Genomic DNA, 26,554 nt, shown 5'->3' with positions numbered 1-26,554 from the left:
CCGACCCCTTCTGGGGACTTCCACCATCCCCTGGGCTCCTGTCTGAGCTGCAGTGTGGGCTGTCTCCGCTGCACCCCGTCGTGCCACCAGAGAGTGTCTGGCTCAGTCCACGGCTGACGCCCCTGGCTGTAACCACACCTCCCTCAGCCCAAACCACAGAGCCTGTCGAGGAGGTGCAGCAAAGGCAGCCCCAGGGGTTTCAGGCTCAGTCACCACCATCACTGGGCTCTGTCCCCTGCCGGGTGGCAGAAAAGAAAAGCAGGGGCAGCACCAAGCGGACCAAGCGCCCCGCGCCTGCTGGCACCGCCCGGAAAAGGGAGAGCTCCCAGCAGGAGCAGCCCACCAGCGGTGCTCCAGCCAAGAAAAGGAAGCTGCCACAGCACAAGGAAAACAACAGAAAGAAAAGGCCGCAGACACCCACAGCAAGTGAAGCCGTCTGGGGCCAGCGCAGGAGCCAGCAGCAGAGTGCGAGCGGGTGCTGCCAGTGAGCTGTACATGCGCTTGTGTGCATCCATCCAGGCCGTGCACCCGCTGGGGCAGAGGGTGACTGCGGTGGGGCCGGTGCGCCAGCCACCCTCTGTGCAGCCCCAACCCACACCCAGCGCTGGCCCAGCTGCCCTCCAGCCCCAACACAGTGCCACAAACAAGGCAGCGCCAGCACCACCACGCACCACGGCGCGAGAGGAGGACGCAGCCAAGAAGATGGCACCGAGCTGCCTGCGTCCCTTCCCTGCAGAGGAGCTCACTGCTGTGGAGGCACCCACCATCATCGATCACAGCTGCACCACCGGCAGCCTCGGCCACAGCACCCCTTGCACTTCGTGGGGCGCCGGCGGGGTGGCCGTGGAAAAGTGCCCAGAGTGATGGAAAAGTCGCGGCCCATCACAGCCGAGCAGCGGCCCAAGCGGGAGCACATGAAGAAGCTGGCCCAGGAGGAGCGGCAGCGGGCGGCCCACCAGATGAAGATCGGCCCCGTGCAGTTCCTGGTGCAGCGGGAGATAGACATGGCCGTAGCCGACGACTACGGCTACCTGTAACGCTGTGCTCCTCGCCGGCCCCGCAGCACCAGGCAGCAGCGGCAGCGTTCCAGGGGCACAAGCAGCAGCCCCATGCCTCACCTCCAGAACCGAGCCGTGCTCCAAAGTCAGCACTGCAGTGGATGGGACATTGTCTGGGCGCTCAATTGTTGTGGGATGGCAATTTTAGGAATATTGTTGTTTCTGTTACACTTTGTTTTCTACCATAGGTTATTAAATGTTTTGTGTTCCCTTTCCTATATACCTCTGCCTGCAGTCATTTGTGCCGTGTCACAGCCCCCCAGCTCCCCATGCCCACCTCCGGGGCAGGATGGGGCACCACAGATGGCCGTGTCCCTCGGCTGCCACCACAGGCCTAAAGATACCTCAGGTGTCACAGGCTCTTCTGCCTCCACGCTGTTTGGGTCCTGGCAGTTTTGTCTTCAGACGGGGACTCAGCCCAGTCTGTACACCCAGAGCAGGATCTTTCCAGTTTGTGGCCAGGCACGAGTGGTGTCCCCCAGGGCTCGGTCCTGGGGCCACTCCTACTTAACATCTTTATCAGTGATCTTGATGAGGGGATTGAGTGCGCCCTCAGTAAGTTTGCAGGTGACGCCATGTTGGGAGGGAGTGTTGATCTGCTGGAGGGGAGAAAGGCACTACGGAGGGACCTGGATAGACTGGATCGATGGGCCGAGGCAAACTCTGAGTTTCAATAGGGCCAAGCGTCAGGTCCTGCATTTTGTCACAACTACCCCAGGCAACCCTACAGGCTTGGGGAGGAGTGGCTGGAAAGCTGCCTGGCGGAAAGGGACCTTGGTGCACTGACGGACAGTCGGCTGAATATGAGCCAGCAGTGTGCCCAGGTGGCCAAGAAGGCCAATGGCATCCTGGCTTGGATCGGGAGCGGTGTGGTGAGCAGGACTAGAGAGTCATCCTGCCCCGTACTTGGCACTGGTGAGGCCTCACCTGGAATGCTGTGTTCAGTTTTGGGCACCTCCGTACAGAAAGGACATGGAGGTGCTGGAGCAGGTCCAAAGCAGGGCAACGAGGCTGGGGAAGGGCTTGGAGAATATGGCCTACGAGGAGATACTGAAGGATCTGGGGCTGTTTGGTCAAGGGAAGAGGAGGCTCAGGGAAGACCTTATTGCTCTCTTCAGTACCCGAAAGGTGATTGCAGCAGAGCGGGGCTGGTCTCTTCTCACTGGTGGCAGGATGAGGGGAAATGGCTCCAAGCTGCACCAAGGGAGGTTTAGGTTGGATATCAGGAAAAGCTTCTTTACAGAAAGGGTTGTTGAGCACTGGGATGGGCTCCCCAGGGAGGTGGTTGAGTCACCATCCCTGGATGTGTTTAAGAGCCGTCCAGATGTGGTGCTCAGGGACATGAGTGAGTGGTGAGTTGTTAGAGCTGGGGCAGTATGGTCGGGCTGTGGTTGGACTCGATGATCTTGAAGGTCTTTTCCAACCTGAGCAATTCTGTGATTCTATGATTCCAGGATTCTATGATCCCATATCCGTTCCAAGTCCATCCCATATCCAGAGCCCATCCCACATATACCCCATTTCCCAGTATCCCACCCCGTAGTCATCCCAAAATCATATCCATATCCCCACACGGCGCATCCCAATCCCAAATCTCACATCCCAATCCCGCATCCAGCATCCCAACCCCACGTCCCAGTCTGTCCTGGTTTTATGATTTTTGGTTCCTGGTATTCCACGTCATAACGTCACGTAGTGCATTGGGAGTTAAAGTGTTACTGCTCCAGTTCCGGGCACCTGTCCGGAAGAGAAGAAGAACTCCATTCCCCAGGGGGCTTTGCGCTCAGAGAGGAGATATAACCTCTGGCAAAGTCACCTGATGCTCTCTTCTCTTCTCCCCTCGGCTCTCGTCCCGACCGCACGCATCGCCTCAGCTCCTACTGGAAGGCCTACAGCTTTCAGATTCTCTTTCTCTCATTATGTTTGATTTCTTAGCTTCGAGTCTAATTCTATTGTATTACAGTGTGTGATCTTGCACTCTGATACCGTATTTAGGAAATTAGTTTGTTTCTCCTCAGATCGTGCCCGCTGTCTTTATTTATTTTGGGGTCCCCTGTCTCCCTTTTCCGGAGGCGCGGATGTTGTGAAATCCCTCCGCCCCGCTGGTCACGGAACTGGGCCGAACCAGCCCGTAAACCGCTGACACAGTCCCACATCCTATGTCCCACATCCCAATCCCAGTTCCAAGTCTCCTTCCCAGTCCCTCATCCTAACCCCATCTCCCACGTGTCAATCCCACTCCCTCATGCCAATCCCAGTCCCACACCCTTTAGTCCCAATCCCAATCCCAATCCCAGTCCCAATCCCAATCCCAATCCCAATGCCAATCCCAGTCCCAGTCCCATCCCCTATAGCAATAAGGCACACCCTGAGGCCCCTCCTCGCCAACTGCCGCTCTGCCTCTCCCCTGGCCTCTCATTGGTCAGCGGCAGCTCCGGCCCGCCTCCGGTGTCTCATTGGCCAGCGGCAGCGCCGCCGGCTCCGATTGGCTGAGGCGCAGCGCGGGAGCGGCGGTTAGCAGCCGGCTCGGGCCGCCCGGCTGTCCCGTCAGACGGCGCCGCTCCCTCAGCCCGGCCCCGCCGCTGCAGCCGCTGTTCGCCAGAGCTGTCCGGGCAGCACCGAGACGGAGGCGCGGCACAACGAAAGCGGTGCTGAGGACAGCGGCGCCGGAGGTGTGCGGGAGAACGGCTCCGGGCCGGGGCCGGGGCTGGGGCTGGGGCGAGGAACCGTATGAGGCCCGAACCGCCCCGCCCTCTCCTTCCCCTCCCCTCCGCCGTGGGATGCGGGGATTTGGGACGGCTGAAGGACTCGGGGCCCCCACCGCCGCAGTGCTGCTGCCCGCATCCGGGCCGGGCCCCCCCGAGCCTCCAGCGCTGCTCCCGGTGCCCCCCGGGGCTGAGGTGGGTCTGTGGGTATAGGAGCAGGGGGGGAGATGTGGTGGGGATATGGGAGTTTTGGGCGCTGTGGGGGCGATACAGGGGGGGCTGTAGGGTAATGTGGGGTATAGGGGGCTGTGGGGGGTGTATAGGGGTGGCTCTAAGGATATATGGGGCTACAGGGAGTGTATGGGGGATATGGATTTATAAGGGGCTGTGTGGGGCCATAGGGCGATAAGGCGCTGTGGGGTGGGCTATTAGGGGATGTGGGGACTAGAAGGCTCCCCTTCTGTTCCCCTTCCGTTCCCCCTTCCATAGCAGGGTGGGTGAAATGCTAGTCCTGAAATGTAAGTGGGAATTGAAATTGTATTGGGATAGAATATGATTGTTTTCTGGTCTTGAGTCTGAAACGTGTTTTGTCCTTGGGCTTTAGGCACAGGTATTGTTTAACAGTGCCTTTGGAGAAGTTTTCAGTATCCAGTCTCCTGCTCAGGAAGAAAGTTTTTGGAGGACTTAATCATGAGTGGAGCTGCTGCTGAAGCTCCACTTCAAACAAGCAAGCTGGTGAGGACGTTGTGCATCTCAGCCTTTCCTCAGTGCAAGGTACCAGCGATTCAGTCTGTGCTTTGGCGGTCATTTGCCATCAGCACTTGTGCTTGTATGTGAGCACCAGGCATCCGCTGACGTTGTCTGATGGCTTTAGGCTGGGCAGACACGGGCAGCACTGCCTGCAGCAGCACCAGCTGAGCTCTGTGTGCCAGAGGAAGGAATGCGGCGCTCTGGAGGAGCAGGAGGAGGAGACCCTGCGTGACTCTGCGGGGCCGTTCCTCACAGCCTGCCACTGACAGACGTTAGTGGGGCACTGCAGAGCCCGTTGGTGCGGAGGAGGTAAAGCGGTGTTGCTCTGTAGTGCCATTTGATCTGTATGCGTGCAGAATTTCTCCATGTTTGTAGTTCTCAGTGTTTGTGGCCCTGGGTGTGTTCAAAGATGTCAGACCTCCGTGCGTCACTTATTAGAGTGTTGAAGGTGGTGAATTGTGCTAGACAGAGCGCTTGTCTAATCAAACCTCTGAACTCCAAGGTTTGTTCTGGAGGTCCTGATGACGGCACAGGCATGAAGCAGCCCAGAGCTCGTCGGTGCTGGAGAGACTGCGTATTGCGTTGTGAAGGGAGAGACGGAGGAGGGGTTTGAACAGCGTTGCGCAGGAATGAAAGAAGCTGGTAAGAGAAGAGGTGTGTGTTCTGAGAGCAAGGGCTGTACGGCTCATCTCTGTGTTCTCACAGCAAATGCAAGGCAGAGCTCTTTACTCCCTGTTCTTTCTTGCAAGGCTGCGGCACTTCAAAGTGTGCTGTGGATGGGCAGCGCGTTGACAACCCAAGGGTGGCACCAGGAGATGCAGCGCAGCCCTCTCCAGCAGCAGGGTGCATTTATTCGTCTTGCTAATTCTTGAAGTAGAAGGTGTGTTTAGCTTCCGCACTCGGTGGCTTGTTAGCGTGCTTTGGAGGCTTTTAAGCTCTTCCTGTGTTACTCACGCCCTAAGGCAGTGAAGGACTTCCCTTGCTCTGTAGGAATGGTTCCTGAGCAAGGGCATGGCCATCTGCCTGTAACAGATACTGAAGGGGAGGGTTTTGTGACTGCACTGATGCAGTTGGCTTTTTAATGGCAATTGCACCCCGCTAACATGCAGCTCTTTCTGACACAGGCAGGAGACGGGCAGCGGTACTGCAGCTCGTCTGCGACTTTGAAGCTAAGTTGGGAAGTGGAAGATGTGGATGTGAAAGAAGAACTCAGTTACTGGGACGCTCCCTTTTCTTCCCCTAGCTGTCCCCATGCCTCAGCCCGGGTTCCCCTTGCATTCCTGTAGGTTTCCCTTCCATCCCCCTGGCTGCCCTGTGCTTTCCCCAAGGTTGCCCTTTCCTTTCCCATGACAGCCCACCCACAATTCCCTCAGCGCCCCAATAGCCCCCTCAGTATTTCCTATCCAAGAACCTGTAGCTACCCCACGACCCCCACAGAGCCCCATAGGCCCTCAAGGATTCTCTTCAGGCCTGGTACACCTTCCCCATAGCTGGCCCAAAACCTCACAGAACCACATAGTCTGTTACAGTACCCCATTTCCCTGCTGGGCTCCCACTGAACCCCCATGTTTCCTCCCTAAGACCTGCCTTACCACATCCAGGACCCCCCTGAGATCTTCCAGACCCCACAGTTCCTTAGAGGACCCCGTCACTATTCCAGGACCCCCATAGCTGACCCTCCTCAACCCCATTTCCCTCCAGATCCCATATCACCACACAGTGCTGGGGCAGGATTGGCTGCTGCAGGAAAGGAATGCGGAGCAGGGGGAGGTGTAGGGCACAGATGTTGGTGAAAGTGACGTGGGGGGTAGTGGGGAGACGGGTACACAGTAACGTGGGAGTATTTGGGGATATGGGCCAATATGGGCCTGCAGGAGGAGAATGCTGTGCAGAAGAAGGCAATGTGTGAGGTGCTCCAACACCGCCCCGCACCCCCCCTTTTTAACCCCAACTTCTCCCCACATCCCCCCGTTCCCCATTTGTCCCCATACCACAGCACACCCCAGTGTCTCACCTGCAGCCCACATCTTGCCTTCTCCCGAACAGCATTCTGCTCCTGCAGGTTGTGTGCCCATATCCTCCCATGTGCTTATATCCCCCTCTCCCCGCCCCACACACCCAGAGCCCCATAGCTCCTCCAGGACCTTCTCAGACCCGGTACACTTCCCCCACAGCCAACCTGGAACCTCATAGAGCCCCGCAGTCCCCAGCAGCCCCCCTTATCCTTGCACTGGGCTCCCACTGAACCCCCACATATCTTCCCTTGAACCTCCCTAGCCCCGTATCCTTCCATATCCCATACAGCAGGCGGGGAATGCAGAGCTGGCAAAGGTGTAGGGCACAGCTGTGGGTGAAAGTGACGTGGGGGGCACTGGGGAGATGGGTGCGTGGGAACGTGGGAGGATGTGGGGGTATGGGCCACAGCCTGCAGGAGCAGAGTGCTGCGCAGGAGAAGGCAACGTGTGAGGTAAAGGTGGGACCTGTGGGTGCGGGGACAGGGGGTGGCATGGGGACGTAAGGGGGTGTGGGGGCATGTGGGGAGCAGTTTGGGGTCAGAGTGGGGGATGTGGGGCGGTGTTGGAGTGCATTTATGGATTTCTTCCTGAGAGGGGGTTGGGGTTCCCTGTGGCCCCAAGGTGGAGCCCTGGTCCATAACCCCACGTGACCCCATTACCCCATACAACTCCGCGTGACCCCAGGGCTGCACATCACCCATAGCCCTGCGAGTACCATCTGTCCAGAGGAGGCTCTGGACAGTGATGGGGCTGTTATTGGGTCGTTCAGAGGGTACTGTAGGGTGGCTCTGGGTCCGCTGTAGAACAGCACTCTATATCTGCCCCTGACCCTCATCTTGCCCACGTCTTCTGGGGGCAAGATGGGGGTCAAGGGAGCTATGGGGGAGGTCCCACAATCAGAGCAGGTTCACCACCAGCTCCGTGTGGGGGATCATCAGCCCCACCGAGGTGTGGGTGTGTCCCATAGCTGCCCCACAGCAGCCCCAGAGCCATCCTAGAGCAGCCCCAGAGCAGCCCCATCACTGCCCACGGCCCGTGGCCAGCAGCAGTTCCACCACCAGCAGTGTGTTGGGTAAAGGCAGCTCCTAGGTGTGGCTCTGCCCCATAGCTGCCCCAAAGTGCCCCTGTAGCCCTCCCATAGGCATCCTTTAGCTGCCCCACAACCCGTAGGGCTTCCCCACATCCCAGCGCATCCCCCCAAGTGCCTGCGGGGTGTGCGAGAAACGCTCTCCTCCCTGCTGTTCCATCGGGCGCAGCTCTCGGTGCAGCAGCAAAGCTCCTTCCTGATTGCTGTGGCGTTACTGCACTCTCCCTCCTCGTGGCGAGGGAGAAAACGCGCAGCTGCTCCGTGAGCTCCTTCTGCTCCTGGAGCTCTCCTCCCGTGGCACTCACTGCTCTCCTGTTCCCCCTTGGCTGGGGACTGCAGGCTCACAGTCTCCGCCACGCATCCGCTGTGCCGTTTCTCCAGAGGAGCTCTATGGCCAACCTGTTCCTTTCGGGCTGATTGTGTGCTTTTCTATGCAGACAGGCAGGCAGGCAGGATTTCTTGCAGCTCTCGCACTTGCTGTGTCTCATGCTCCGTCCTGCAGCTGTGCCTTCTCTCGTTCGTGATGTGCTCTGCTCAGCATCTGTCTGCTGAACAACAGCTGTCACAGCTGTCACACTGGCCCTACCTTGTGCTCTCCCTGCAGACGTTAGAACATTCTCTCTGCCACTCTCCAAAGCGTAACAGCTCAGATGGTTTCCAGCAGCACACAGCTGGCACACAGAGCCGTGCTGACCACGGCAGGGTGCAGCTTCTTGTTGCAGAGCCCCTGTAGCGGTGGGTGAGCGTGCCAAAGGGGGATCCCACCGCTGCTCTTCTCCATCCTTCTCTGCTCTTTCTGCACCACCGTGCATTCCTTCCTGCTCGTGCTGCGCTGCCCTCAGAGTGCTTTGTCCATTTCTCGCGGTCGTTGCAGCAGCTGTCCAAGTGCTGACGTTGGAGCCATTTCTTCCCCACCGCGAGATCCCTTCCGAGACGCACTGTCTCTGCTGCTGCAACAGCCCCAGTCTGGGGTGCCTTTTGGTAAGGAGTTGCGTTGTGCGTTCTGCAGCTGACTTGGATTTCTTCTCCCACTGTCCCGTGAAGGAGTTGATTTGCTTCCATCCGTCCCAGCTCCATTGCTGGGTCAGGTATCCCTCATTGCCACGCAGCACCGCAGCAGCCCAGCTCCAGTCCCTTCCCCAGTCTCAGTGGGATCGGTTTGTTCTCTTCTCGTCCTCTTAGAGAAACAGCAGCTACCAAGCCAGCAAACCTTGTGTCTGGTATTTCCCTACAGAAGCCTTTATTCGTGTCCTTCTTCTTGCCCCTTTGGCCAGTTCCCAGCAATCCAAACTTAGGCGTATGGCTGCAGCCCACCGACAGCTTCTTTGGGGCAGCTCTGTGGCAGCCCCACCCCGAGGAGAGGATGCCTTTTCCCCACACACAGCTGGTTCTATGGCCACATGGGGTCAGGACACGGGGTCATGGGTCACGTGGGGGTCCTGCAGGGTCACCGAGTTATATGCAGTCAGATGGAGCGGCACAGTTTTTGGTGTCAGGTGGGGTTCTGGGTCACAGCGATGGGCTCAGATGGGATGGTAGGCTCAGATGGGGTGGCGTGGAGTTATTCTAGGGTTCTGTGGTCGGGGTGAGGTGGGGGCAGGGATCCCAGAGTTCTGGGGCCACGTGGCATCGGGTCGCAGAGTGATGGGGGCAGGCAGGGTCAGGGAGTCACAGGGTCGTGTGGGGGTATGGTTCACCCAGGGCTGTGGGTCACGTTTAGCCATGGGGTCACGCACATACAGGGTTCTGTGTTCATCTTGGGTTACGGCTCACTTGGGGTTATGGCTCAGGGCCCCACCTTTGGGCCACTGGGACCCCCAGTCCCCTCTCAGGAAGAAATAAAGGCACTCCAACACCGCCCCGCACCCCCCCTTTTTACCCCCAACTTCTCCCCACATCCCCCCGTTCCCCCTATGTCCCCATACCACAGCACACCCCAGTGTCTCACCTGCAGCCCACATCTTGCCTTCTCCCGAACACCATTCTGCTCCTGCAGGCTGTGTGCCCATATCCTCCCATGTGCTTATATCCCCCTCTCCGCCTTTCACACGCACCCAGAGCCCCATAGCTCCTCCAGGACCTTCTCAGACCTGGTAAACTTCCCCCACAGCCAACCTGGGACCTCATAGAGACCCACAGTCCCGAACAACACCCCTTATCCTTGCACTGGGCTCCCACTGAACCCCCACATATCCTCCCTTGGACCTCCCTAACCCCCCTCAGGTCACCCCTGGGATCTCGCAGGCCCCCACAGTCCCAGACAGGACCCCCATCACCGTCCCAGGACGTCCATAGCCCACCTGGGGCCCCTCTTCACCCCCGTATCCTTCCAGATCCCATACAGCAGGAGGGGAATGCAGAGCTGGCAATGGTGTAGGGCACAGCTGTGGGTGAAAGTGACTTGGGGGGCACTGGCGAGACGGGTGCATGGGAACGTGGGAGGATGTGGGGGTATGGGCCACAGCCAGCAGGAGCAGAGTGCTGCGCAGGAGAAGGCAACGTGTGAGGTAAAGGTGGGACCTGTGGGTGCGGGGACATGGGGTGGCATGGGGACGTAGGGGGTGTGGGGGCATGTGGGGAGCAGTTTGGGGTCAGAGTGGGGGATGTGGGGCGGTGTTGGAGTGCATTTATGGATTTCTTCCTGAGAGGGGGTTGGGGTTCCCTGTGGTCCAAAGGTGGAGCCCTGGTCCATAACCCCACGTGACCCCATTACCCCATACAACTCCGCGTGACCCCAGGGCTGCACATCACCCATAGCCCTGCGAGTACCATATGCCCAGAGGAGGCTCTGGACAGTGATGGGGCTGTTATTGGGTCGTTCAGGGGGTACTGTAGGGTGGCTCTGGGTCCGCTGTAGAACAGCACTCTATATCTGCCCCTGACCCTCACCTTGCCCACGTCTTCTGGGGCAAGATGGGGGTCAAGGGAGCTATGGGGGAGGTCCCACAATCAGAGCAGGTTCACCACCAGCTCCGTGTGGGGGATCATCAGCCCCACCGAGGTGTGGGTGTGTCCCATAGCTGCCCCACAGCAGCCCCAGAGCCATCCTAGAGCAGCCCCAGAGCAGCCCCATCACTGCCCACGGCCCGTGGCCAGCAGCAGTTCCACCAGCAGCAGTGTGTTGGGTAAAGGCAGCTCCCAGGTGTGGCTCTGCCCCATAGCTGCCCCAAAGTGCCCCTGTAGCCCTCCCATAGGCATCCTTTAGCTGCCCCACAACCCGTAGGGCTTCCCCACATCCCAGCGCATCCCCCCAAGTGCCTGCGGGGTGTGCGAGAAACGCTCTCCTCCCTGCTGTTCCATCGGGCGCAGCTCTCGGTGCAGCAGCAAAGCTCCTTCCTGATTGCTGTGGCGTTACTGCACTCTCCCTCCTCGTGGCGAGGGAGAAAACGCGCAGCTGCTCCGTGAGCTCCTTCTGCTCCTGGAGCTCTCCTCCCGTGGCACTCACTGCTCTCCTGTTCCCCCTTGGCTGGGGACTGCAGGCTCACAGTCTCCGCCACGCATCCGCTGTGCCGTTTCTCCAGAGGAGCTCTATGGCCAACCTGTTCCTTTCGGGCTGATTGTGTGCTTTTCTATGCAGACAGGCAGGCAGGCAGGATTTCTTGCAGCTCTCGCACTTGCTGTGTCTCATGCTCCGTCCTGCAGCTGTGCCTTCTCTCGTTCGTGATGTGCTCTGCTCAGCATCTGTCTGCTGAACAACAGCTGTCACAGCTGTCACACTGGCCCTACCTTGTGCTCTCCCTGCAGACGTTAGAACATTCTCTCTGCCACTCTCCAAAGCGTAACAGCTCAGATGGTTTCCAGCAGCACACAGCTGGCACACAGAGCCGTGCTGACCACGGCAGGGTGCAGCTTCTTGTTGCAGAGCCCCGTAGTGGTGGGTGAGCGTGCCAAAGGGGGATCCCACCGCTGCTCTTCTCCATCCTTCTCTGCTCTTTCTGCACCACCGTGCATTCCTTCCTGCTCGTGCTGCGCTGCCCTCAGAGTGCTTTGTCCATTTCTCGCGGTCGTTGCAGCAGCTGTCCAAGTGCTGACGTTGGAGCCATTTCTTCCCCACCGCGAGATCCCTTCCGAGACGCACTGTCTCTGCTGCTGCAACAGCCCCAGTCTGGGGTGCCTTTTGGTAAGGAGTTGCGTTGTGCGTTCTGCAGCTGACTTGGATTTCTTCTCCCACTGTCCCGTGAAGGAGTTGATTGCTTCCATCCGTCCCAGCTCCATTGCTGGGTCAGGTATCCCTCATTGCCACGCAGCACCGCAGCAGCCCAGCTCCAGTCCCTTCCCCAGTCTCAGTGGGATCGGTTTGTTCTCTTCTCGTCCTCTTAGAGAAACAGCAGCTACCAAGCCAGCAAACCTTGTGTCTGGTATTTCCCTACAGAAGCCTTTATTCGTGTCCTTCTTCTTGCCCCTTTGGCCAGTTCCCAGCAATCCAAACTTAGGCGTATGGCTGCAGCCCACCGACAGCTTCTTTGGGGCAGCTCTGTGGCAGCCCCACCCCGAGGAGAGGATGCCTTTTCCCCACACACAGCTGGTTCTATGGCCACATGGGGTCAGGACACGGGGTCATGGGTCACGTGGGGGTCCTGCAGGGTCACCGAGTTATATGCAGTCAGATGGAGCGGCACAGTTTTTGGTGTCAGGTGGGGTTCTGGGTCACAGCGATGGGCTCAGATGGGATGGTAGGCTCAGATGGGGTGGCGTGGAGTTATTCTAGGGTTCTGTGGTCGGGGTGAGGTGGGGGCAGGGATCCCAGAGTTCTGGGGCCACGTGGCATCGGGTCGCAGAGTGATGGGGGCAGGCAGGGTCAGGGAGTCACAGGGTCGTGTGGGGGTATGGTTCACCCAGGGCTGTGGGTCACGTTTAGCCATGGGGTCACGCACATACAGGGTTCTGTGTTCATCTTGGGTTACGGCTCACTTGGGGTTATGGCTCAGGGCCCCACCTTTGGGCCACTGGGACCCCCAGTCCCCTCTCAGGAAGAAATAAAGGCACTCCAACACCGCCCCGCACCCCCCCTTTTTACCCCCAACTTCTCCCCACATCCCCCCGTTCCCCCTATGTCCCCATACCACAGCACACCCCAGTGTCTCACCTGCAGCCCACATCTTGCCTTCTCCCGAACAGCATTCTGCTCCTGCAGGCTGTGTGCCCATATCCTCCCATGTGCTTATATCCCCCTCTCCGCCTTTCACACGCACCCAGAGCCCCATAGCTCCTCCAGGACCTTCTCAGACCTGGTAAACTTCCCCCACAGCCAACCTGGGACCTCATAGAGTCCTCCAGTCCCCAACAGCGCCCCTTATCCTTGCACTGGGCTCCCACGGAACCCCCACATATCTTCCCTTGGACCTCCCTAACCCCCCTCAGGTCACCCCTGGGATCTCGCAGGCCCCCACAGTCCCAGACAGGACCCCCATCACCGTCCCAGGACGTCCATAGCCCACCTGGGGCCCCTCTTCACCCCCGTATCCTTCCAGATCCCATACAGCAGGAGGGGAATGCAGAGCTGGCAAAGGTGTAGGGCACAGCTGTGGGTGAAAGTGACTTGGGGGGCACTGGCGAGACGGGTGCATGGGAACGTGGGAGGATGTGGGGGTATGGGCCACAGCCAGCAGGAGCAGAGTGCTGCGCAGGAGAAGGCAACGTGTGAGGTAAAGGTGGGACCTGTGGGTGCGGGGACATGGGGTGGCATGGGGACGTAGGGGGTGTGGGGGCATGTGGGGAGCAGTTTGGGGTCAGAGTGGGGGATGTGGGGCGGTGTTGGAGTGCATTTATGGATTTCTTCCTGAGAGGGGGTTGGGGTTCCCTGTGGCCCCAAGGTGGAGCCCTGGTCCATAACCCCACGTGACCCCATTACCCCATACAACTCCGCGTGACCCCAGGGCTGCACATCACCCATAGCCCTGCGAGTACCATATGCCCAGAGGAGGCTCTGGACAGTGATGGGGCTGTTATTGGGTCGTTCAGGGGGTACTGTAGGGTGGCTCTGGGTCCGCTGTAGAACAGCACTCTATATCTGCCCCTGACCCTCACCTTGCCCACGTCTTCTGGGGCAAGATGGGGGTCAAGGGAGCTATGGGGGAGGTCCCACAATCAGAGCAGGTTCACCACCAGCTCCGTGTGGGGGATCATCAGCCCCACCGAGGTGTGGGTGTGTCCCATAGCTGCCCCACAGCAGCCCCAGAGCCATCCTAGAGCAGCCCCAGAGCAGCCCCATCACTGCCCACGGCCCGTGGCCAGCAGCAGTTCCACCACCAGCAGTGTGTTGGGTAAAGGCAGCTCCCAGGTGTGGCTCTGCCCCATAGCTGCCCCAAAGTGCCCCTGTAGCCCTCCCATAGGCATCCTTTAGCTGCCCCACAACCCGTAGGGCTTCCCCACATCCCAGCGCATCCCCCCAAGTGCCTGCGGGGTGTGCGAGAAACGCTCTCCTCCCTGCTGTTCCATCGGGCGCAGCTCTCGGTGCAGCAGCAAAGCTCCTTCCTGATTGCTGTGGCGTTACTGCACTCTCCCTCCTCGTGGCGAGGGAGAAAACGCGCAGCTGCTCCGTGAGCTCCTTCTGCTCCTGGAGCTCTCCTCCCGTGGCACTCACTGCTCTCCTGTTCCCCCTTGGCTGGGGACTGCAGGCTCACAGTCTCCGCCACGCATCCGCTGTGCCGTTTCTCCAGAGGAGCTCTATGGCCAACCTGTTCCTTTCGGGCTGATTGTGTGCTTTTCTATGCAGACAGGCAGGCAGGCAGGATTTCTTGCAGCTCTCGCACTTGCTGTGTCTCATGCTCCGTCCTGCAGCTGTGCCTTCTCTCGTTCGTGATGTGCTCTGCTCAGCATCTGTCTGCTGAACAACAGCTGTCACAGCTGTCACACTGGCCCTACCTTGTGCTCTCCCTGCAGACGTTAGAACATTCTCTCTGCCACTCTCCAAAGCGTAACAGCTCAGATGGTTTCCAGCAGCACACAGCTGGCACACAGAGCCGTGCTGACCACGGCAGGGTGCAGCTTCTTGTTGCAGAGCCCCGTAGCGGTGGGTGAGCGTGCCAAAGGGGGATCCCACCGCTGCTCTTCTCCATCCTTCTCTGCTCTTTCTGCACCACCGTGCATTCCTTCCTGCTCGTGCTGCGCTGCCCTCAGAGTGCTTTGTCCATTTCTCGCGGTCGTTGCAGCAGCTGTCCAAGTGCTGACGTTGGAGCCATTTCTTCCCCACCGCGAGATCCCTTCCGAGACGCGCTGTCTCTGCTGCTGCAACAGCCCCAGTCTGGGGTGCCTTTTGGTAAGGAGTTGCGTTGTGCGTTCTGCAGCTGACTTGGATTTCTTCTCCCACTGTCCCGTGAGGGAGTTGATTTGCTTCCATCCGTCCCAGCTCCATTGCTGGGTCAGGTATCCCTCATTGCCACGCAGCACCGCAGCAGCCCAGCTCCAGTCCCTTCCCCAGTCTCAGTGGGATTGGTTTGTTCTCTTCTCGTCCTCTTAGAGAAACAGCAGCTACCAACCCAGCAAACCTCGTGTCTGGTATTTCCCTACAGAAGCCGCTATTCGTGTCCTTCTTCTTGCCCCTTTGGCCAGTTCCCAGCAATCCAAACTTAGGCGTATGGCTGCAGCTCACCCCACAGCTTCTTTGGGGCAGCTCTGTGGCAGCCCCACCCCGAGGAGAGGATGCCTTTTCCCCACACACAGCTGGTTCTATGGCCACATGGGGTCAGGACACGGGGTCATGGGTCACGTGGGGGTCCTTCAGGGTCACCGAGTTATGGGGTTACGTGCAGTCAGCTGGAGCAGCACGGTTTTTGGTGTCAGGTGGGGTTCTGGGTCACAGCGATGGGGTCAGATGGGATGGTAGGCTCAGATGGGGTGGCGTGGAGTTATTCTAGGGTTCTGTGGTCGGGGTGAGGTGGGGGCAGGGATCCCAGAGTTCTGGGGCCACGTGGCATCGGGTCGCAGAGTGATGGGGGCAGGCAGGGTCAGGGAGTCACAGGGTCGTGTGGGGGTATGGTTCACCCAGGGCTGTGGGTCACGTTTAGCCATGGGGTCACGCACATACAGGGTTCTGTGTTCATCTTGGGTTACGGCTCACTTGGGGTTATGGCTCAGGGCCCCACCTTTGGGCCACTGGGACCCCCAGTCCCCTCTCAGGAAGAAATAAACGCACTCCAACACCGCCCCGCACCCCCCCTTTTTACCCCCAACTTCTCCCCACATCCCCCCATTCCCCCTATGTTTCCATACCACAGCACACCCCAGTGTCTCACCTGCAGCCCACATCTTGCCTTCTCCCGAACAGCATTCTGCTCCTGCAGGCTGTGAGCCCATATCCTCCCATGTGCTTATATCCCCCTCTCCGCCTTTCACACGCACCCAGAGCCCCATAGCTCCTCCAGGACCTTCTCAGACCCAGCACACTTCCCCCACAGCCAACCTGGGACCTCATAGAGTCCCGGTGTCCCCAGCAGCACCCCTTATCCTTGCACTGGGCTCCCACTGAACCCCCACATATCCTCCCTTGGACCTCCCTTACCCCCCTCAGGTCACCCCTGGGATCTCACAGGCCCCCACAGTCCCAGACAGGACCCCCATCACCGTCCCAGGATGTCCATAGCCCACCTGGGGCCCCTCTTCACCCCCGTATCCTTCCAGATCCCATACAGCAGGCGGGGAATTCATAGCTGGCAAAGGTGTAGGGCACAGCTGTGGGTGAAAGTGACGTGGGGGGCACTGGGGAGACGGGTGCGTGGGAACGTCGGAGGATGTGGGGGTATGGGCCACAGCCTGCAGGAGCAGAGTGCTGCGCAGGAGAAGGTGCATCCTCCTCCCCCCTTTTTTACCCCAAACTTCTGTTCAAATCCCTGCATTGCTTTTCTGTCCCCATACCACCCCATACCCCTGTGTCCCACTTCAGCCTACATCTTTCCTTTTCCTGAACAGTATTCTGCTCATGCAGCTTGTGTCATATCCTGCCCATATCCTTATATCCCCCATCGCTTCCCACAGAGCCTTGTAACCCTTCCAGAACCTCCTCAGACCAGGTACATCTCCCCCACAGCCATCCTGGCACCTCACAGAGCCCCACAGTCTCCAACAGCACTCCTTATTTTTGCATTGGCCTCCCACCGAACCCCCATATTTCCTCCCTCAGACTTCCCTTACCAATTCCACCCCTCCCTGGGCTTTCTGACTCCCACAGTCCCTGACAGGGCCCCCATCACCGTCCCACGACCCCCATAGCCCACCTGGGGCTCTGGTGCTTAACCCGGCATCCTCAGCTGCAGCCCTGCAGATCAGGACAGGCGCAGATCCCAGGGCTGTGGGCACTGCTCTACACGTCCCCACCCATCCCACGAATTGCACCCGGTGCTGTCTGGGAAAGTCTTTTCTTGGCTCCTGGCACATCTTCCATCTCCAGAGCACACCAGGAGTGTCCCTCTGACTGTGGCTCCGGGTTAACCCCGCAGCATCCAAACGAGGAATCCCGCAGCAATCCACATCTCAGGATGGGGCTCCAGCTGTGCCCAAATGCGTTCATTAAAGAGAGGAGAATGAATGAGCGTAGCGGGGCATCTTTCCTCCTGACATTTCCCACCACCTGCGTGTCGGCTGTGCCATGCGAGCGGCATTTTGTCCTAGAGCTGTGAGTGCAGGTATGTGTGCATATGGGGGTGTGCAGAGATGGTGTTGAACATCAGAGTGTGCATTGCACGTGGCTGTGTGCAGGGTGTTTGCAGGTGAATGTTAGTGTTGTGTGTGTGTGCGTGCACATGGCTGTGTGCAAGGCTGGAGCTTCGCTCGTGTCTTCATGCACATGGGTGTGCAAAGGGACGGGTTTGCACACATGCGCATGCATCTGTATGTGTGCGTCATGGTCTGTGTGCACACGGCTGTGTGGTTTTGCACTCATTTGCATGCACACGGATGGAGTGTGCACAGGGCTTTGCAAGGATGTGATTGCACGTTGGTGTGAATGCACGGGTATGTATGCGGGGAAGTCTTTGCACATGGGTGTATGGTTTACACACACGTGCATTCAGATTCGTGTGCAAGGGTGTGCTTGTGTGTGCACAAGTGCACATGGATGTGCGCAAGGATGGTTTTACTCATGTCTATGCAATGGGGGGTACGCAAAGAGGTCTTTGCATGTGAGTGTGCAAGGGTGGAGGTGTAGCCCACTAGGGTGTGTGATCACACGTGTGTGTGCAAAGATGGTCTCGCACATATGTGTGCGTGCACAGGGGTGTCTGAAGGGATGGGGCTGCAATATCTGCACATGGGTTTGTGCAAGGGCGGGGCTGCCCAGGTGTGGGCATCGAAATGGATGTGTGCGAGGAGAGCTTTGCACACGGGTGTGCATGCACAGGGATGTGTGTGCACGCACGTGCACGTGTATGCGTGGGTGTGCTTGCAAAGGTGTGCACGCATATGGGTTTGTGAGTGCGTGCAAGGAGGTGTTTGACCCTGGATGTGTTTTTTTGCACAGGTGTGTACACGCGTATAGATGCACGTGTGTGCTCATGGGTGTCAGCGAAGGTGTTCTGGCACATACGTGCGTGTGTTTGCACGTGGGTGTGTGCAGGTGTGTGGATACACGTGCGTGTGCATGCACTGGGGTGCAGCAGCTCTGCCTCAGAGCCTCGTGGGCCCGCAGGAGGCACGTGGCTGTGGAGGTGGCTGGGAGTTTGAAGGGCGAGCGGGGAAGGGGGCCCCTTTGTGCCCCTTTTGGGAGAGGGAAAGGAAAATGACCCAATGCTGATAAGGAGAGAACAAATGGACTACAAATGGACTACAAATGCACCGCTGGCACTGCCCAGCACTTGTTGTCACCGCAGTGGGGGCGCTGGGGGACGTGCAGCCCCCACAGAACCCGTAGGTGCAGTCCGGGATGCAGAGAGTGCAGCGGGTGCCTTTATGGCAGCTGGGTTATGCTGTGGGGGGACACTGGGGGGACATTGAGGACAGGGTCTGGAGCTGTGGGGGATTTCTCCACGGCAGCGCCTCCAGGCACTTCCTTGCAACCCTGCAAGTGTTGGCAGTGTCCTCGCTTAATCATAGTGCTGATTTTATGGTCCCACCCCTTTGCTCAGCAGCCCTCCCCATTCTTAGTTTCAAGCCTCCCTTGTGAAGCTGCCGTCCTGCTGATGAAAGACGCGCAGCTTCTCTCTTGCCAACGCCAAGAATGTCACTGCACAAAGCGATGCATTTTCACGGTCCTGAAGTTGTAAGGCGGTGCATCGCTGGAACAGGTCAAACCCGACACTGACAGTCCCAGCCTCCTTTGCACACCCCCCTGAGGGCAGCAATGCGCAGTTATGCTTTCTGAACCGCTCAGGGGATGTTCTTCACACAAATACCCGAGTTAAAGGTTCCTGGTGTGCAGCGCTCCCAACATCGGGCTCTCTGGGCGAGCTCCTGGCTGACAGCGCTGCTGCCCTCTGCCCTCGCCTGGGCCTGCTGGCAGCTGCAGGCCCCGCAGGAACTACCACTGCCAGGATGCCGTGCGGGACCGGGCGCCGCCATGGCACTGCTGTGTGCAGTGCTGTGCAGGGCTGGGCCTGCGGGCACAGGGCAGCGGGCGCTCCTTTGTGCTGTTCTCTCTTGCTTGGTTTTTCTGCGTCTTTCTTGAGCTTACCTTTCTTTTTGTCCTTGTCTTTGCATTGCTTTTTTATTTCCTTGTCGTTGCTTTGAATTACTTGTCTGTTTTTTTTTTTTGTTGTTTTTTTTGTTCCAGCTGGGTTTCTTTGTTTTCCAGAGCTGTGCTTTGCATTGCCTCTCACTGTTCTTTTACTTTGGTTCCTCTGCTTTGCTTTTCTCTGCTTTGCGTTGAGCTGCTCTTTCATCTCTTCTTTCTTCTTTATTTTTTCTTTGTATTTCTTTGTTTTTCTTGCCTTTGATTTGCTTTGAATTTCCCTTATTTGGTTTCTACTATTTTTTCTTTGCACAGCTTTCATAGAATCATAGAATCGCTAAGGTTGGAAAAGACCCACAGGACCATCCAGTCCAACCATTTGCCCTTCACCAATGGTTCTCGCTAAACCATGTCCCTCAACACAACATCCAAACGCTCTTTGAACACCACCAGGCTCGGTGACTCCACCACTGCCCTGGGCAGCCCATTCCAGTGCCTGACCACCCTTTCAGAGAAGGGTTTCCTAACGTCCAGCCTGAATCTTCCCTGGCGCAGCTTGAAGCCATTCCCTCTAGTCCTATCACTGTCACACGAGAGAAGAAGCCGACCCCCAGGTCACTACAATTTCCCTTCAGGTAGTTATAGAGAGCAATAAGGTCTCCCCTGAGCCTCCTCTTCTCCATACTGAACAATCCCAGCTCCTTCGGCCGCTCCTCGTAAGGCCTGTGCTCCAGACCCCTCACCAGCTTTGTTGCCCATCTCTGGACACGCTCCAGGGCCTCGATGTCTTTCCTACAGCCACATAACTGGACACAGTACTTGAGGTGCGGCCTCACCAGTGCTGAGTACAGGGGGATAATTACTTCCCTGTTCCTGCTGGCCACACTATTTCTGATACAAGCCAGGATGCCATTGGCCTTCTTGGCCACCTGGGCACACTGCTGGCTCATGTTCAGTCTAGCGTCTATCAACACCCCCAGGTCCATTTCCTCTACACAGTCTTCCAGCCACTCTGCCCCAAGCTTGTAGTGTTGCCTGGGGTTATTGTGGCCAAAGTGCAGGACCCGGCATATGGTCTTGTTGAATCTCATCCCATTGGCTTCAGCCCAGCTATCCAGCCTATCCAGATCCCTCTGTAGGGCCTCGCTACCCTCAGGCAGCGGATCAACACTTCCTGCCAGCTTGGTGTCATCTGCAAACTTACTGAGGGTGCACTCAATGCCCTCATCCAGGTCATCAATAAAGATATTAAACAGGACAGGCCCCAGCACCGACCCCTGGGGAACACCACTCGTGACTGGTTGCCAGCTGGATTTAACTCCATTCACCACCACTCTCTGGGCCGGGCCTTCCAGCCACTTCCTTACCCAGCCAAGAGTGTATCTGTCCAGGCCACGGACTGCCAGCTTCTGCAGGAGAATACTGTGGGAGACAGTGTCAAAGGCTTTGCTGAAATCTAGGTAGACCACATCAACAGCCTTTCCCTCATCCACCAGACGGGTCACTAGATCATAGAAGGAGATCAGGTTGGTCAAGCAGGACCTGCCCTTTGTGAACCCATGCTGGCTAGGCATATCCCCCGGTTGTCCTGCACGTGCCCTGTGATCTCCCTCAGGACAATCTGCTCCATAATCTTCCCTGGCACCGAGGTCAGGCTAACAGGCCTGTAGTTCCCCGGATCCTCCCTGCAGCCCTTCTTGTAGATGGGAGTCACATTGGCAAGCCTCCAGTCTTCTGGGACCTCACCCGTCAACAAGGAGCGCTGATAGATGATGGAAAGCGGCTCGGCTATCACCTCCGCCAGTTCCCTCAGCACTCTCAGGTGAATCTCATCCGGTCCCATGGACTTGTGGCAGTCCAGTTGGAGTAGCAGGTCTCTGACTGTTTCCTCCTGAATTGTGGGGGATTTAGTCTGCTCCCCAGCCAAGGCTGCCAGGTCAGAGAGTGGAGAAACCTGAGGATAACTGGTCTGACTTTTAAAGACAGATGTAAAGAAGGCATTCAGAACGTCTGCCTTTTCCTTATCCTCAGTGGTCACATTCCCAGCCTCATCCAGTAGAGAATGGAGATTCTCCCTGGTCCTCCTCTTACTGTTGATATACTTGTAAGAGAGTTTCTTGTTCCCTTTTACGCCAGCAGCCAGGTTGAGTTCAAGCTGGGCTTTTGCCTTTCTGATTTTCTCCCTGCACAACTTCTTTGTATTCTTTCCGGGTTGCCCGTCTCTTCTCCCACAGGAGGTAGATTTTGCGGCTCAGGGGAACAGCCTGATCCTGCGCCTTTAAGACTTCCTTCTTGAAGAGCAACCAGCCATCTTGTACCCCTTTACTCTCTAAGACTGAACCCCAGGGCACTCTCCCTACTAGTCTCCTGAACAATTCAAAGTCTGCCCTCCGGAAGTCCAAGGTAGCAGTTTTGCTGTTCCCCCTCCTGACTCCAGCAAGAATCGAGAACTCTACCATGTCGTGGTCACTCTGCCCAAGACAGCCCCCAACTTCTACATCTCCCACCAGACCTTTTCTGTTTGTGAACAGCAGGTCTAACGGGGCAGCTTCTCCCGTAAGTTCTCATCATCTGCACCAAGAAGTTGTCCTCCATACATTCCAGAAACCTCCTAGACCGCTTCTTCTGTGCTAAATGGTATTCCCAGCATATGTCGGGGAAGTTGAAGTCCCCCATGAGGACAAGGGCCGGCAGCTTCCGCCAGCTGCTCATACAACAACTCATCTGTCTCTTCATCCTGGTTTGGCGGTCTGTAACAGATGCCCACCAGGATGTCTGCCTTGTCATTCAACCTTATTATCCCCAGTCATAAGTTCAGTAACCTCAAAGCACTCTTTAACACAGAGAGCCACGCCACCGCCCCTCCTTCTTTGCCTATCCTTCCTGAAGAGTTTGTAGCCATCCATTGCAGCACTCAACTCATGGCAGTGGTCTCACCATGTTTCTGTAATGGCAACTAGGTCATAGCCTCTGCACTCTTCTTCTGTTCTTTTTTCCATGCTTCCTCCCTGCTCCTTCTTCTGCATTTGCACTCCTCTTCTGCTGCTCTTTTTTTCCATTTCCTCACTGCTCTTTATTCTTCATCTGCACTCCTCGTCTTTCCCTTCTTCCCTGCTTCCTCCCTCCTCTTTTGTCTGCATCTGAACTCCTTTTCTGCTCTTCTTTCTTCCCTGTCTACTCACTACTTTTTCATCTGCCCTGTTCTGCTCTTCTTTCTTTTCTGTATAATCACTCATCCTTCTGCATCTGCACTTCTCATCTGCTGTTCTATCATCCCTCTCTTTTCTTCATCTGGGCACCGGTGCTACTGTCCTATCATCCCTGTATTCTTACTGCCCTTTCTTCCACGTCTTTTCCTCTTCTGCTCTTCCTTCTTCCCTGTATCCTCACTCCTTTCTTCTACAGCTGCTCTGCTTCTGCTGTTGTCTTCCTTGTTTCCTCACTCCACTTCTGCATACGCACTCCACATCTGCTGTTCTTTCTTCTGTATCCTCACTGCTTTTTCTTGTGCACTTGCATTCCTATATTCTTCTGCTCTCCTCCTGTGCTGTTCTTTCTTCCGTCTCCTTGCCTCTTTCGTCTACATCTGCTTTCTTCAGCTGCTCTTTCTTCACTCTATCCTCACTTCTTTCTTCTGCATTCCCCCCCCCCTTTCTGATCTTTATTCTGTCTCCTCTCTCCTCTTTATTCTACATCTGCCCTCTTCTGCTTTCCTTTCTTTCCTGCTTCCTCCCTCCTCTTTCTTCTGCATCTGAACTCCTTTTCCACTCTTCATTCTTCCCTGTATCCTCACTGTTCCTTCCTATGCTTTCACGCTCTTCTTCCCCTGTTCTCTTCCCCTGCTTACTCAATCCTCTTTCTATTGCATCTGCACTTCTCATCTGCTGTTATCTCATCATCCCTGTGTCTTCAGTTCTCCTTTTTTTGTACTTTTCTCCTCTTCTGCTGTCCTTTCTTCCATTTATCCTCACTACTTTTCTTCATCTGCACTCTGCTGCTGCTGCTGCTGTTTTCCCTTCTCTTCTCTCCTCCTCTTCTGCTGTTCTTGTTTTACTGTTTCCTCACTGCTCTTTATTCTTAATCTGCCCTCCTCTTGTTCATTCTTGTCTCACTCTTACTTTTTCATTGGCACTTCTCTACAGCTGTTCTTCGTTCCGCATATCTTCATTCTTCTTTCTTCTGCATCTGCTCTTCTCTTCTCTTCTCTTCTCTTCTCTTCTCTTCTCTTCTCTTCTCTTCTCTTCTCTTCTCTTCTCTTCTCTTCTCTTCTCTTCTCTTCTCTTCTCTTCTCTTCTCTTCTCTTCTCTTCTCTTCTCTTCTCTCCTCTCCTCTCCTCTCCTCTCCTCTCCTCTCCTCTCCTCTCCTCTCCTCTCCTCTCCTCTCCTCTCCTCTCCTCTCCTCTCCTCTCCTCTCCTCTCCTCTGCTCTCCTCTCCTCTCCTCTCCTCTCCTCTCCTCTCCTCTCCTCTCCTCTCCTCTCCTCTCCTCTTCTTTTTTTTTGTGTGTGTGTATGCACGCTCCTCTTCCTTCTGCATCTGTTATTCTCTTCTGTTTTCCTTTTTTTCCCCCACATCCTCACTGTTTTGTATCTGCATTCCTCTTCTCCTATTCTTGTTTTCCCCTGACTCCTCACTCCTTTCTTCTCCATCTGCACTCCATCTTTTTTTTTCCATTTCCGTACTGCTTTCTTCTGCATCTGCACTCCTCTACCACTGTTCTTTCTTTCCTGTCTCCTCAGTCCTCTTTCTTCTGCATCCGTGTTCCTCGTCTGCTTTCACTTCTTCCCTCTATCTGTGCTCCTTTTTCTTCTGCATCTGTGCAGCTTTTCTCCTCTTTTCTTCAGTCTCCTCTCTCCTATTCCTTCTGCCTCTGCTCTCCTCTCTGCTTTTCTTTGTTCCCTGTGTTCTCACTACTTCTGCATCTGTTCCTCGTCTGTTTTTTTTCTCTCTGTCTTCACTTTTTTCTTCTGACAGCTCTGCTCTTCTTGATTCCCTATATTATGTCCTGTCCTCTGCTGCTGTTCTTTCTTTCCCTATATCTTCTCTCTTCTTCTGACTGTACTCCTCTTCTGATCTTTGTGTTCCCACACCTCTTCATCTCCACTCTTCTGCTGTTCTTTTTCACTGTCTTCTCCTTTCTTCTTCATCCTGTTTTTTACCCTCATCCTCTTCTTCTTCTCTTCTTTTCCTCTTCTGCTCTTATTTCTTACCTGTGTCTGCTCTTCTCTCCTTCTGCTCTTATCCTTCTCAGCATCTGTCTTCCCTTTATCCTCTCTCCTCCTTTTCTGCCTATCTTCTCTCCTCGTCTTCTGCGCTTTGCTGTCTTGCCTCTGTTGAATCCTTTCCACTACTGTGCTTTTCATCTTCTACACTTCTTCCTTGCCTGTATCCTTTCATCTTCTGCTGAATTTGTATCCGCTCTTCTGCTCTACAAAGGACTCCATTCTACATCTCCAGGAACTGCTTTTTGAATGGAGAGTTTTCCAGAGTTGCTTCCAGTTCTTACTTGGAGGAACTAAGGTTTTTATCCTTGTTCCTCCACTCTGTTTTCCTGCAGAGATACGTGTATGGTGAGATGCTCAGGTGAAATTTCCTTCCTTGCGCCAACAGCCTGTTTGTGTCCATGTGATGCACGGTGAAGAGAAGCCAGCTGTTCTGTGAGTAAGCCTGCCAAACAGGAATAATGGTTCTGGCCTTTTTGGCAAGGCCCTCAGGAGAAGGCTTTAGACAGGCTGGTTATTTGTCAACTGTGTCAACATATTGTGCTTCATTGTGAAGAGCAGCTCCTGCCCTCATTTTGAAAGGAAGTTTAGCAAAAGTCTGTACATGTTTTATTCTACTGCAAAAACATAATCTACTTTTCTGCTTCACAGCCACACTCCTCACACTGCTAAAGAGTCTGTCTGCTTTTTCCTTTGAGGTCTCCTTTAGATCCTGAAAGTCTGCTCCCTGGTCTCCCTGGAGCCTTCCCTCCTCCAGGCTGCACAGCCCCAGCTCTCTCAGCCTGTCCTCGCAGGGGAGGCATTCCATAGTTTGCATCATTTTTGTAGCCCTCCTGTGGATGCACTCTAACAGGGCCATGTCTCTCCTGTACTGAGGACCCCACAACTGGATGTAGCAATCCAGGTGAGCTCTCACCAGAGCAAAGTAGATGGTCAGGATCACCTCCCTCACCCTGCTCGCCACAGCTTCTTTGGATGAAGTGCAGGGTATGGGTGGCTTTCTAGGCTGCAAGAGCACCTTGCTGGCTCATGTCCAGCTGCCATCCATCAGTACCCCCAAGTTCATTTCAACAGCACTGCGCTCTCTCCTTTCATCCCCCAGCTGGTAGTGCTGGTAGGGATTGCCACAACCCACGTGCAAGGCCTTGCACTGGGCTTTGTTGAACCTCAGGAGTTTCACCTGGACCCACTACTTGAGCCTGCCTAGATCTCTCTTGTCCCTTGGGCAAGTTGACCTCAGCTGTTTCAGGGTATGTTTGGATGTGAGAAACGGGATGAAGCCATTTCTCCTTGTTCTATCACCACAGACCCTGCAAAACAGTCTGTCCCCTCCTTTCCTGTAGCTCCCCTTTAGGTACTGACAGGCCACTCTCAGGTCACCTCACAGCTTTCTCTTCTCCAGGCTGAACATCCCCAGCTCCCTCAGCTTGTCCTCATAGGAGAGGTGTTCCATTCCATGGATCCTTTTTGTGGCCTTTCTCTGGATGCGCTCCAATAGGTCCATGTCTCTCCTGTACTGAGGACTCCACATCTGGATGCAGTACTCCAGGTGAGGCCTCACCAGTGCAGAGGAGATGGACAGGATCACCTCCCTCACCCTGCTGGCCACACTTCTTTTGATGCAGCCCAGGGTATGGTTGACTTTCTGAGCTGAAGGGGCACACTTCTTGCTCGTGTCCAGCTTCCCATCCACCAGCACCCCCAGGTCTTTTTCAGAAGGGATGTGCTCAGTCCCTTCATCCCCCAGTCTGTATTGGTAATGGGGGTTGCCCCAACCCAGGTGAAAGTCCTTGCACCTCATGAGGTTCACCTGGGCCCGCTGCTCAAGCCTCCAAATGACATCCTGTCCCTCTGGTGTGTTGACTGCATCGCACACCTTGGTGTCATCAGCAAGCTTACTGAGGGTGTACGCAACCCCACTATTGATGTAATTGATGAAGGTATTAAAGTGTATCAGTGCTAGCACCAACTCCTGGGAGACACTGCTCGTCAAAGTTCTCCATTGACTACTACTACTTTCTGGATTCAGTCCTGCAGCCAGTCCTTTGTCCGTTGAACAGTCCTCCCATCAAATCCATAGCTTCCCAGTCTGGAACGAATGATAGTATGGTCTACTGTGTA

General features: G+C 56.1%; 1 protein-coding gene and 2 long non-coding RNA genes across 5 annotated transcripts; all 3 read left to right on the top strand.

The window, feature by feature from the left end:
- Positions 1-3,559: 3,559 nt before the first annotated feature.
- LOC121106967 lies at positions 3,560-5,075 on the top strand. 2 transcript variants are annotated; one of them, XR_006931647.1, is made up of 3 exons: positions 3,560-3,958; positions 4,368-4,537; positions 5,016-5,075. It is a non-coding gene; the product is annotated as an uncharacterized LOC121106967 (long non-coding RNA). The 2 variants fall into 2 exon arrangements; XR_005840230.2 differs by lacking the exon at positions 5,016-5,075 and adding an exon at positions 4,638-4,741.
- Position 5,076: 1 nt separating this feature from the next.
- Positions 5,077-5,965, top strand: LOC121106961. 2 transcript variants are annotated; one of them, XR_005840212.1, is made up of 3 exons: positions 5,077-5,155; positions 5,263-5,393; positions 5,638-5,965. It is a non-coding gene; the product is annotated as an uncharacterized LOC121106961 (long non-coding RNA). The 2 variants fall into 2 exon arrangements; XR_005840211.1 differs by having other exon boundaries at positions 5,077-5,167.
- A 2,740-nt stretch (positions 5,966-8,705) lies between these two features.
- Positions 8,706-17,248, top strand: LOC121106938. Its single transcript, XM_040648795.2, has 2 exons — positions 8,706-12,212; positions 15,353-17,248. Exons 1-2 carry the CDS (start codon positions 11,406-11,408, stop codon positions 15,488-15,490), a joined length of 945 nt encoding a protein of 314 aa, XP_040504729.1. The 5' UTR covers positions 8,706-11,405; the 3' UTR covers positions 15,491-17,248.
- Positions 17,249-26,554: the final 9,306 nt, after the last annotated feature.

Source organism: Gallus gallus, chromosome 16 (assembly GCF_016699485.2).
Source record: "Gallus gallus isolate bGalGal1 chromosome 16, bGalGal1.mat.broiler.GRCg7b, whole genome shotgun sequence".
Classification (NCBI taxonomy): Eukaryota; Metazoa; Chordata; class Aves; order Galliformes; family Phasianidae; genus Gallus; species Gallus gallus.
Note: the sequence above shows the minus strand (reverse complement) of the source record. Positions and strands in the feature narration are given on the sequence as shown.